This window comes from Strix uralensis, chromosome 25 (genome assembly GCF_047716275.1).
Source record: "Strix uralensis isolate ZFMK-TIS-50842 chromosome 25, bStrUra1, whole genome shotgun sequence".
In the NCBI taxonomy this organism is placed as follows: Eukaryota; Metazoa; Chordata; class Aves; order Strigiformes; family Strigidae; genus Strix; species Strix uralensis.
Window position 1 is genome coordinate 5,801,306 of NC_133996.1, and position 12,181 is coordinate 5,813,486.

Genomic DNA, 12,181 nt, shown 5'->3' on the forward strand with positions numbered 1-12,181 from the left:
CCCCGTTCCTGCGTTGTGCAGCAGGGCCATGGGGATCCCCCTCCCCGCCGGGGCCCTGCGGGCACCCACCCGAGGAGGGTGCCAAGACCTCGGGGTCCCACTCGGCGCCCGCGGGGGCACAGGGAGGCGTCTCCACCGGTGCAAATCGGTCGGCACGTGGTTTTGCCCCAGGATCTCTCCCCTCTTCCTCATTAAAACCTTTGCCCAAGCCCGCAGATGAAACCTGCCTTTTCCCTCGACTTTTGATAAATTATTCATCTCCTGAGAGTTGTTTATTCCCCTTTTCCCAGGCAGAGAGGAGCTGCAGATGCTGCTGGAGGCTCCCGGCACATCCGGGGCTGCGGGAGCTGCAGGAGGTGGGGGCTCACGTGCTCCCTGCACCCCAGTTCCCACTCCTGGGCGCCTGAGGGTCACAGGAAAATGGGAACGGGGGAGCTGGGGGGAGGAAAGCTGCTGGGAAAGCAGTCGGGGAGCAACGCGGGAACTGCCCTCGCCAGCTCCTGCCCGGTGGAGACCTCCCACCCAGCCGGGACGTGGCTTCGCCCCGCGCCAAAAAAATGACAAAAAAAGCAAACGGCAAAATATAAATTTGGCTCCACTACAGGCTGGAAATTAATCTTGTTCGGGGCGTTGTGGTGAACTACATTCAGGAGCTGAGGATGCTCCAAATCCCTTTTGCCCAGGGGAACTCAGTCGGGATGATCAGACTCATTTTCGATCGCTGCTGCTCGGCCAGAGCCTCGGCCACGGTCTCCTCCCACCAGAGCTGGGAGGTGGTTTTTTTTATCTCTCCATGAATTTGATCGTTTTCATCAAGTCTTCGGTTATTTTCCTTATGGGCCGAAATTTCTAATAGAGCTTTTAACTACAACAAATAGACCCGCTTCTCCCAGTCCCTCCTATTTCACCGCTTGCCCTTGGCTGTGTTAACATCTATCGCCAGAGCAATTAGATTTTGGATGGCTCTAAAGAGCCACTCGGGAGCCAGAAGTGTTTAGATACATTTCAATATTTCCTCCGACATCTGGACAGCTCGATGAGATGAGTCACTCTCAACACACCAGCAACTTGCCGGGTTTTTTTGCTGAGCCCTTTTTCCCCCCCCCGCCTTCTCCCTGGAAAAGCAACCCTTCCCTTTCACAGCCTTTTTTTTTTTTTTTTTCTTTTTTGCAAACCAGCAATTCCCGGGTGCTGCCAGCCTTCGTCGCCTGCCCGCGAGGGGTTTGCAACGCCGCCGAGCTAACGAACGTCGCAGTCAAGCTGCCACCAGAAGAGTCGTTCGTGGGGCCAAATATCAGCCCTGGGAACCTGCTGCCTCCCCAAAGCCGCCTCCACGTCCCCTCATACACCTTTCGGGAAAGAGGAAGATAATTAATCGCCATCCGTAATGAGCCACTGCAGATTGGACCTGCCGGCTGGCCCCGCTCCCCAAATTTCCATCTTTGGTTGGAACCCCGGGGCTGATACCCAGGGAGTGTTTCTTCCAGCGCTCCAGGTACCCCAGAATGGTGCAAGGACAGGGCAGAGTGCCCTAAAAACACAGCACCCAGCTGTGGCACCTCACATCTGAGGTGCAGCTCTCCCAGGGTCCATGCACGGAGTCAGGGCTCTGTGAGCCTTTTCCCCGTGCGCCCACGGCGTGGTCCAGCTTGGGGGGGATCAGCCTCCGGGGTGCAGGGGCTCCCCATTGCACCAGCACAGCTCCGCCCCGCTCAGCGCCTTCTGGAGCTGCGCTGTTGGTCCCCGTGTCCCCGCAGCCCCGGCCCCTCCGCCCTCTCCTTCTCCCCAGAGCCCCCCCGGATGGCTCTGCGCTGCCGAAAAAACCACTCGGCGGTCAATGGCTCACACGGCACCGTTCAATTTCTATCCCCAGGCGCAGTTTTCTCTCTGTTCATCATTTATTAGTTCTGGCGGCTCTGCCAGCCCCCCCCCCCGCCCCGCAGAGCCCACAGCCTTCGTGCCAGGAGCCTCCCAGGGCGCTTTCACCTGAAACCCTTCACGTTTCTGCCCGTTTCTTTGTGCTGCTGTCGCATCTTTCTGGTGTTTCCCTCCACTGCTGCCCGGGGAGCTCCCCCTCGCCTGCTTTTATAACCAAAACGCCATAATCCACCTGAGCGTCGGCATCGTTACGCAAGTTTTCCTCTGCTGAAACTAATCGCCACCAAAGAGTTTTCATATTTGAAAGCACCAAACAAAATCCCTGAGGATTATCAGCCCATTACATGCAGGGAGAGCAGCTCTCCGTCTCCGCCAGCCCCGGGGCTTCATCGGATCCAGACCCAGATTTCGGGGCTCTCCGATGTCGCCCTCCCCCAGCGCCTGCCCCTGCCAGGGAGAAACGTGGCTCCATCCCACACGCCGGGATGACGGCAGCCGTGAATCAGCCCGTGCGCAGGGAACCCATCTGGGCCGAGGTAATCGATCCATCTGGGTCTGGGGGAAGGGAGAAACCTCCCGGAGGCGCTCGGAGGGGCCAGTTCAGAGGGAGCTGCAGGAGAGAAGCAAGACAAGGAGCAGCAGAAACGCTAAAAAGGCCAAACCCCGCTGGGATGGCACCTACGACACCGTCGCTGCCGCAGCCCACGTGGAACTGGAGTGAAACCCAGGGAAGTGTTTCTTCCAGCGCTCCAGGTACCCCAGAATGGTGCAAGGACAGGGCAGAGTGCCCTAAAAACACAGCACCCAGCTGTGGCACCTCACATCTGAGGCGTAGCTCTCCCAGGGTCCATGCACGGAGTCAGGGCTCTGCGAGACTTTTCCCCGTGCGCCCACGGCGGGGTCCAAGCCCCAGGGAGCTCAAAGCAGCAGCGGTTCCCTCTCTGCAGGCAGGGGAAGGGTCCCAGATGGGAGAGTTTGGGGTTTCGCTCCTGTCACCGTCCACGTTAGGTGATACTTTAATCTCAAACCCTCAAATTTCAGGCACGCACTATCTAAACACAGACCACTCATCAAAGCGGCCGTTCTCCCCCACCCGGTTAATCATTCACAAGATGTTTGGAGACAGAGGAGCTCTGCCACGGCTGCCTTCGGCCCTCAAGAGAGGACACCTCTTCTCAGCTGGAGACAAACACAGAGCCGTGTGTCTGAAGTGCTGCTGCTCCACGGACAAAGGCACTGGTGGAGTTTGAGACCTGCATCTGTGACAGCCCCGCGCGGCCCCTCGGCGCGGGGCACCGGCTGTCTCTGCCTGCCGGAGGTTACACCGCGCTCGGGTCAGCGTTTCTCATCCCAGCGTGGGGATTTGCGAGGATCAGGAAACTCAGAGGCTCCACCTGCATCAAAGATTAAGCATTAAACCCACAATCACCGGTATTAAAAACATGGATCAAAGGACAGAGCTGTCCCCTCTCTATTTCCAGGTACTCACCTGCTCTAATGCTGTTACAAAACCGTGCTGGATTTGGACGGAACGGGGGCAAAATACCCACTGCCAGGGCCTGGCGCCGAGGGACAAACCGCCCAGGGCCGCCCGCCAGCCGCCGTCAGCAGGGCCCAGCGCTCAATGGATCCCGCTGACACACAGGATTTCAAAGCAAAGCCCCTGGCGAGGAGATCTGCCTCTGACACACTGAAAGGGCAGGAGAGAAACCGAATCCACCTGCTACTGCTCTGAATCCAGGAGGAAATGTGTTGGTTTAACCAAGTTTTCACCTCATACATCGCTACCACCAGCTGGAGAGCGACTGGGAACGGCCCAGCACACACCAGTCCCGTGTGCTGGCTGTAAGATGAAGCTCTGCAGGACAAGCTTGGATTGCTTTTTAAACTCTTTCAGTTTAAAATTATTCCTCTCGTTTCCAGCAGTGACTGCTGCCTGAGAGGCCTGTCTGCATGTCAGCGGGAGGGACAAGCTGCCAGCACAAAGGGAGAACTCGCGATGGCCCGTGGCTCTGGCTCCTGGAGCATTTGACCTCCTCAAGAGCACATCCCCAGCACCGCTGATATGTTCTGGGTGTCTCAAAAGCTCCCCTGGCAGCACTGCTACAGAGAGCGCCCCTCGAGCCATGCTTTATTCAAAAAGAAAAACAAGACAAAGCAAAACACTGTTCTTAAGGGGACATTTACTAGCCCAAGTGATGCCCGATGTGGGGTCATTCCCCTTCAGCAGAGTTCCCATGCAGACCCCACCCCACCACTACAGCGTAACTTGGTTGTGCCGCGGGTTTTCTTCCCAGAGGAATTCCACGTCAACGACTCTACAGGTGACCAACAGCCACGTCCCCTGTGACTCAAGGCCGCGACTCCTCTTTACCCTTGTGGTAGTCGGGCGGCGTGTACTTCCCTTCCTTGATCAACTTCTCCCTCTGCTCCAGGATGGTTCTCAGCCGCGCAGCCTGGCAAAGCGCACACGAGAGGGTTGGGGCAGACACACAACAGGGTCGCAGCAGTCAGGGAAGCACTTAGGTGGGCCCTAGTGCGGGTCCTGGCAGCCCCCCAGAAGCCATGTGCATGTGGCACCCACACTAACCCTGCCCTCAGGCTCCTCACGCAGGTTTGAGCCTCCTGCCAAAGACTTTGGGCCTTTCAGGCTGTTGCAACACATTTTACTACGAGTGATAATTGGGTTTTTTCGCATTGGGAGGTGTTTTATGCCATCGCTGCTGCAGCTGAGGATGTAGCTGCTGCTGGGGAGGAGAAGAACTATGCAGGCAGGGAGGAAGGAAGGGCCTGCGGAGGACAGAGCCCTGCTGCTACCGCAGCCCACACCACCCCTCGGGGAAGGAGCTGCTGCAGGGCCAGGCAGCTCACACACGCTGCCTGTCTGCTGCCAGCCTAATGACCAGGAACACTCCTGGCAGCGCTCCCCACCCCGAATCACCCTCCCCACCCCGGGATGGAGTCCTCACACCTTCTCAAGAGCTTGGCCTGCACCCTCAGCACCCTCTCCCCAGCCTGGCTCAGCGCCTCAGGTGTTCCCAGCCCCGCCCTGGTGCCCCAGTGCCCCCCTGCACCCCCCAGAGCTCCCTGCAGCCCCGGCCGGCGGCGCTCACCAGCTTGTTGCGGTGCATGCACTCCATGAAATCCTCGTACTCGGGCTGGCACTCGCGGCGGGCGCGGGTCTGGCCCAGGCCGTGCCCACACTCCACCCACTCCCGCTCGAAGGCGTGACAGGCCGCGGCCTTGCCGTAGGGCTGCGGCATGCTCTGCCGCAGCATGAACCGGTCCACATCGATGCCCAGCTGGCGCTGCAGGTCCCAGAACGGCATGGCTCCGCGCTCGTCGCCACACGGACACTGTCACCACACCGACACCCCTCCCCAAGGCCGGCCGCGCCTCACGGACCGGCCGCCGTCCTTCACGGGCCTTTCACGACGCTGCCTGCCGTCAAGCGCGACCGCCGGCGCGACACCCACGTCGCGCTTTACGGCTGAGCGGCAGCGAGAGGGGCGGTCCGAGCGCCCTTGCCCCGCTGCGGCGCCCCCTGGCGGGCCGGAGGAGCGGCCGCCGCGCCCCAGCGCCCCCTGCCGGGCTCCCCCCGTATTCCCAGTGTCCTCCCAGTGCTCCCAGTGCCCCCACCCCAGCGTCCCCGCAGTGTCCCATTGCTTCCAGTGCACCCCACCCTCACGCTGCAGGGTCCTCCCAGTGCCTCCCAGTTCCCCCAGTCCCTGGCTAACAGGGATTTGCCGTGTTCTTTGGACTGACGGCCTCCTGGTCCCACCTCCCTCCCCACCGCAGGGTGTGGGACCCCCACACGCGTCCCAGGGGCTGGGGGCTTCGTTAGGGGACCGAGGAGACACCACCAGGCCAGGGCCTTCCCCCTAGCAATAGCCACATCCCGGAACCCACCCCCCTATTTCCATACCCCCCAAAATCCCAGGGGTCCCTCCAGATGCCTCAGGGGAATAGCCCCGCTTTCCCTAACGAGCAAAACCTCGTTAGGCAGCTGCTCATTGCAGACCGATTCCCCACCGCCTCCGGTGCAGGGCGGGGAGGAAGAGCCGGGGCCTTCCTCACACGAAACCGCGAGCTGCGCTGGACAACCATTTATTACCATAACTCTTAAAAAAGAAAAAGAACCCAAACCTGCTCGGCACCACCCGCCAAACCCCTTTGGTAGGCGCAGCACACCGCACGAGCAGGAGGAACGGGATTTCTGGCTCCAACTTCAAAGCCCTTGGTGCGAGTCCCCCCGTGAGAGCAGAGCGGGGCGATGCCGGCGGGGCGGGAGTTGCTCAGATGATGCTGGCCGGAGCGAAGGCCGGGCTGACGCAGAGCGTCTCCGCCATTTCCCAGCCGCAGGACAGCGGGGCGCAGACGCTCTCGCGATCGTCTTCTGTTTGTGGTGGTTTTCCTTGGAGGAGCTGGATGGCTTTCCTGCAAACGGGAGACACCCGAGGGGGAGAAAAGTGGGGAGCGGCCCCTTGAGAAATGCTGCGCGATGGGCCTGGAGAAAAGGGGGTTCAGGGGCTCTCACATCCCCCAGAGCAACGGCCCCGTCTGCGCACCCAGAGATGCCGCTTCCTCAGTGAAAAACTCGCTTGTGTCTGTCAGCATTTAAAAAAATATGAGTTTTGTCTCTGAAGCCAGGGTTTTACCTCTGAGGTCAGGTTTTTAAACCTCAATCTTCAGGTTCTGCGGCTCAGATTTGACCTTCTCCCTCAGGCAAAGAGCCTGGGTGGAGGGAAAAGCAGCATCTCCCAGGGGATTCAGCCCTGTCCCCTCACCCTGCTCACCCGGGGACTGTCTCTTACCAGGCCACGCGGGACATGGCATAGGTGATCTGTGGCTGGGGACACCCCGCAAGCGGGGACGAGCTCGCGATGGTGTAGGCACCCATGTCCTCAAAAATCAGCCAGTCCCCGACCTGCAGCTCGGGCAGCTCCAGGCCGTCGGCGATGCGACCCCCTGCGTGTCCTGGGGGGCCCTGGAGGGAGCTGCTGCGTGAGGCGGGGTCTGGGCAGGGTCTCTGCAGGGGAGAGATGGAGCAGTGGCAGGGGATGAGGGTGCCCCAGGGCCACAGTGACTTGTCTTGTCTCCCACACGCCCTGAAGGTCCAACCCGGGGAGCCCACGGACTGTGGCTACAGCTCTGCTGGTGTGTGGAATCACAGACTGGTTTGGGTTGGGAGGGATCTTAAAGACCATCCAGTTCCACCCCCCCTGCCACGGGCAGGGACACCTTCCACTAGCCCAGGTTTCCCAAAGCCCCGTCCAAACTGGCCTTGAACCCTTCCAGGGAGGGGGCAGCCACAGCTTCTCTGGGCAACCTGTGCCAGGGCCTCACCACCCTCACAAGGAAGAATTTCTGCCTTACATCATTCCTTACATCACCACTGCCTCTTCCCCACAGCCTCTGCTCTCTGGCACAGAGCCTGGGCCCAGCCACGACACAAGGGAGAGCGGGGCCGGCTGCGGCAAGGCCACACAACGTGAGGGACCTGCTGGGCTCCCCTTGAACCGGGCCAGACCCTCACCTTGCGCAGCTGAGGCCTGGGGCAGGGCCTGTCAAACAGGAGGCAGCTGAAAGCGCCGTAGACGCCATCGCTGAGGTGATACACGAGGCTCTTCTTGCTGCCAGACTCTTCCTCTGGAGGGGAGCAGGGAGAGGGCTTGGGAGGGGCTCGGGCACACAGGAGGGCCCGTCCCCACCGTCCCACCTACCGTCGGAGCCAGGCTGCTCCGTGGGACCCTCGTCCCTGGCAGTGATGTTGGCAGCGAAGGTGAACGCAGACGTGACGTAGTATCGCCCAGGTGTCGCAACAATCTCCACCCCGCAGCCGTCTGGGAAATATAAATCCAAGGCAGAGTTTATCACGGCAGCGATCTGGATGGGAAGAAGATGTTCCCCCTGGGTTAGCTCAGCCCCTCTGCGAGCAGCCAGACCCAGAGACACCCTCCAGCCTTGCTCTCTGCCTGCTGAGTGCAGGCATCGGGAGACATGTACCTCTTCAAACCGGGCTCTGGTGTCCTCGGTGCCAGGGAATCCCCCTCCGATGTCCAGGAGGTGCATCCGGTAGCCCAGCTCTGTGCCCACCTCGAAGGCCAGCTGCGCCGCAGCCACCGACTGAGCGAAGGCCTGGGGCTCCAGACCGCCGCTCCCAAGGTGAAAGCTGAGGGCACAGTCCCTGTTTCAGCAGGACTCGCCCGTCCCCAGAGAGCAGCGAGGGGACACGGCACTGGGATTATCCCTCACTGGGGGCAGCTCTGCGCTTCCCAGAGTGCCTGGCTGGCCCCGCAGAGCCCCCCAGAGCCTCTCTGAGGGCTAAACCTGTCCCAAATCGGTCCCAACAAGAGTCAATCTCCCCAGGTCCCTGCCTTGACCTCACTCCCAGACAGAGCAGCCGGTGGCTCCATGGACCCCTGCGTTGTTTCGGGACAGCAGAGCTCCCCACAGTCCCCTCCAACATGAGCTGAGCACCCCTATGGAAAAAGGACCTTGTGCTGTACCTGACACCGACAACCTCCACGGCCTGCTCCTTTGCTGCTTCTAGCAGGTGCCGGCAGGACTCGAGTGTGGTCCCAAACGTCATGCTCAGACGGGGAGCAGGGCTGGAGTCAGCAGCAATACCCAACAACATCCTGCAGAGCAAAGACACGCTGCGTTGAGGGGTCTTCAGGCCTTCTATCACCCCACAGCCAGCTCCTACTCCAGCCCCACACTCCAGCGATGCTGCCGGACACCCACCTGGCATGAGGGTGGCTCCTGGCCACCTTGCTCAGCTCCACCTCGTTGTCGAAGGTCATCAGCTGCACACCGTGGCTGGCTGCGTATTTGATGTGGGCAACCTGCTTGCAGGGGCTGCTGTAGAAGATCTTGTCAGCCGGGACTCCGATGCTTTGAACACGGGTGATCTCTGCCTGCAGGGAAAGGACACGCGTGCGGGCAGGTCCTCGGGACCGGCGCTGCCCACGCTCAGCCCTGGGTCTCGGCCAGCCTGCGGCATTGCGGAGGGCAAACCGCCAGCATTTGCAGTCTGGGCTTTTCCAGGGAAAATCTGCAAGAACTCAAAGGGATCACAGTGGACTTTGTCCTGGCAGGGGCAGGTTGTGGCAAGATCTTTACAAGATGAGACCAGGAGGAAAGGAAACAAGTGGGTTTAGCAGGTGTGGGTTTGGTGCATGTGTCCTGTGGGTGACGGCTGTGGTGCGGCTCTGAGCTGGTCTTTGCACTTTCTCCTCCTGGTAACACGTCTTATTTAATTACGGACAAGTAAGTGGCTTAACTTGGGTCCCTGCCTGGAAATCTGGCACTGCGAATGACAAGCAGGAGGGAGCTGGGGAGCTTTAGGCTCAGCCTTAAAGCCACCAAGAGTTGGGCGGCTGTGGCAGTGGCACCCCAGGGACATGCCTTGCCACCGGCCAAGCTGCCAGCCCAGACACCAGCTCCAGAGACAGGAATGTCGGTCAAAGGGAACGAGGACGGGGATTTCTGGGCTGTGTCAGGAGAGTTTTGACAGCAGGGGGAGACTGCTGTCCCTGTAAATGTCATTTAACGAGCAGAAACTTGGGAAAAGACGGTGAGCTCTGCCAATCTCCCACAAATGCCCGAAGGATGGTCATCCTGAGCTGTCCTCCCACGACCCTACCTTGTTGGTACAGGCAAAGCCTGCGCCCAGCTCCGCCAGCAGACGAATCACTCCCTCACTGCCGTTGCACTTAACCGGGAAGTAGGGTTTCACACGGGGCAAGGCCTTCAGGAAACGCAGATGTTTCTTCACGATGTCTCCAAGGTCTGCCAAGAAGAAGGCTTGCTCCTCGCTCTAGGAGAAAGCTGGAGTGAGCAGCAGTCGCCTCCCCATGCCTGCCTCTGCCACAGGGATGCTGGTTGCCGGGGAGCAGCAGAGCCGCCAGCCCTCACCGCCGGGCACAGCTCCACGAGGAGGGTCTCCAGGAGGTCTCTGGTGGTGAAGCCCTCCTCCACCATCATGAAGTTGGATTCATTCAAGTACCCATTCATGGTCAAGGTGTGATAACACTAGTTTAAAGCCTCTTCAAGCAGGGTGTAGCTTCTAAGCATGCAACACACTGGAAAAAAGAAAGGGAATGTTAGAGGCAGGGCTGCAGAAGCTCTACCAGCGTAGACCACCCAGTCTGCACCCCGAGGTGCTCCCCGTCCCTCCTGTGGGCTGTACATGGCAGCGCTGCCCTCGGCAGAGCTCTCTGCTGCTCTCCTCCAAACCAGCGCCTCCGCTGAGAGCCCTACCGTGGGTGAAAGCATCTTCTCCAGGGGGAGGAGACACATTTCTCTGCAGCTCAGAGCTTTGTTTTGGCACACAGCAGCCCTGTCTTCTTCAGCAGCAGTTCAGGCACCAACGCAGTTAACAAAGCCAACTTCACCGCAAAGCGGATGGCCTATATATGCCAGAACGTGTCCCTTCACGCTCCGGCATGTAGCTAAATCTGCCATGTGTTGCACAGGATGAAGTTCCCTTGTGGTTTTCAAATAGCTCAAGTCTCACAGACCCACCTTCCCAAGCACAGGAGCCCCATGAAGAGGGAGGCATCTTTAAAGAGCACGGCACAGGCCACTCGCTGACACCAGTCTCAATCCATGCTGCGGTTCCAGTTTCATGTCTCTCTCATGACACAGGGTGTGGAACAAGGGGACAATTTAACCTGCACTGTGTTTCCTGGCTCGCACGCTTAGCAGAGCTTTAGCTTTAAGCCTGCGCACTTAGTTTTAACAATCTCCTCCCCTGGATCCAGCCCACCCCATAACCCAGGGAGCTGACAACCTAGCACAAGCTGGCAGGAAACGTTTCCACTCCAATAATCCAGGTCTAGCTCCAGGGCTCTTACAGGAACACGGTCTCTCTGATCTGAAGTGAGTGGGAGACAGAGGTTTTGTTTCTCAGAACTGGACACCACCTCATCCTCCACAGAGACCTACTTACGACATTTCGGGTGGTCACTAGGAGAAAGACCACGCTGACCCTGGAGCAGCACGGTGTTGTAATGCATTGAGCAACCACCGCCAGCGAACTCCAGAGATGTGGAATGAGGAGAAAAAGCAGGTTTTGAAGCTCTTAGAGCTTCATACTCAGGAAAGAAGAGCAACTCCTCCAGCCTTACCCTTCACTCCCCAAAGACATCACTAATCAGCACCTAGCCTGTGCTGGTTGGGCACAGAAACGATGAGCAATTAAATAGGTCATTCCTGCCAGCCCTGGGCAAAGGAGCCCCAGCCTCCGACATCCCCTCCTTACCAAGGTCCAACGCCTCGCTCCGGGGGGACTAGGCGTGCTGCCAGGGGGGCCCCCCGAGGAACACCGAGCTCCCGCAGCACCCCAAGGAGTAGCTGTTGCTGAGGATCCGAGGTTTCTGGGGAGAGGCAGTGCAAGGGGTTAGTGAAGGGCACTGACGGCAGGATGCCCTCCACCCACCATTCCCGAAACTCAGCATCCGCAGACATCCCTCAGCAGCCCCCTCCTCACCCTGCCAGGCTTCCCCAGCAGTCCCGCGCGGTCCCCCCCACCCCATTACCTTAGAAAGCATTTAAACAGATTATGCCCATGGGTCTCCCAAGAGAAAAGAGGAAGAACTGGCCCCACCGGCGGCTGTTCGACCTGCCCTGGTTCCCTGCCTGCTCCGAGCCCTTGGACCAGCTACCCCTGCAGAGAGTGGGGGGGCCTCTGCACCCCTTGTATCCCAGCACCCCCCTCCCTGCTCTGCCTCACAACCATGGCCATGGCAACCAAACCCAGCCACCCCATTGGCTGAGCTGCCTCCAAGCATCCTTCATCCCTTTTGGGGAATGCTCCCCGCCTCGCCCACCCCCTTCCCAGCAGACACCCCAGGTTCTCACCGAGTCCCTGCCGCACCAGCAGCTCATCCCCAGCCTGACAGCGCGGAGCGCTGCGAGCCTGCCAGCAGCCCGGCCCTGGTGCGAGGGCGCTCGTGGCTGCGCGTGCATCGTGTGCGCAGGGACCCTTGGGGGAAAAAGAGCCAAAAATACCTCTGAAATACTGCTGCCAGGGAAACGAGGCTTCCTGCAGATTAAAGGCTGAGCAGCGCCTGTTTGGCTGGGACACCAGCCGGGGGAGGTAGTCGGGAAGATGTCAGGGATTGATTTTCTGCCCTTGTTGTGCTGCTGCCAGTTTCGGCGGGTTCCCCGGCAGCAGATCCAGCTCTGCCATAGTTGCAGATGCCCTCTCTGGTCAATCAGTCCTGTGCACTTGGACACGGTTCCACTGCTCCATCCCACAAACGCCACAGGCTGAGGAGGGAATTTTTTTTCTTGT

General features: G+C 59.7%; 2 protein-coding genes across 3 annotated transcripts; both read right to left on the minus strand.

The window, feature by feature from the left end:
• Nucleotides 1-4,041: 4,041 nt before the first annotated feature.
• Nucleotides 4,042-5,326, minus strand: NDUFS5 (NADH:ubiquinone oxidoreductase subunit S5). Its single transcript, XM_074894465.1, has 2 exons — nucleotides 4,992-5,326; nucleotides 4,042-4,334 (listed from the first exon to the last, which is right to left on the minus strand). Exons 1-2 carry the CDS (start codon nucleotides 5,205-5,207, stop codon nucleotides 4,230-4,232), a joined length of 321 nt encoding a protein of 106 aa, XP_074750566.1. The 5' UTR covers nucleotides 5,208-5,326; the 3' UTR covers nucleotides 4,042-4,229.
• Nucleotides 5,327-5,969: 643 nt separating this feature from the next.
• On the minus strand, nucleotides 5,970-11,943 carry AZIN2 (antizyme inhibitor 2). Of its 2 annotated transcripts, none has more exons than XM_074894599.1 (11): nucleotides 11,746-11,943; nucleotides 11,147-11,261; nucleotides 9,799-9,965; nucleotides 9,527-9,700; nucleotides 8,626-8,798; nucleotides 8,388-8,519; nucleotides 7,885-8,050; nucleotides 7,602-7,764; nucleotides 7,415-7,527; nucleotides 6,693-6,907; nucleotides 5,970-6,315 (listed from the first exon to the last, which is right to left on the minus strand). In XM_074894599.1, the coding sequence occupies exons 3-11, from the start codon at nucleotides 9,895-9,897 to the stop codon at nucleotides 6,174-6,176; spliced, it is 1,377 nt and encodes a 458-aa protein (XP_074750700.1). In that variant the 5' UTR covers nucleotides 9,898-9,965; nucleotides 11,147-11,261; nucleotides 11,746-11,943; the 3' UTR covers nucleotides 5,970-6,173. The 2 variants fall into 2 exon arrangements, with proteins under 2 accessions (XP_074750700.1, XP_074750701.1); XM_074894600.1 differs by lacking the exon at nucleotides 11,746-11,943 and adding an exon at nucleotides 11,424-11,538.
• Between the last annotated feature and the right edge of the window lie 238 nt (nucleotides 11,944-12,181).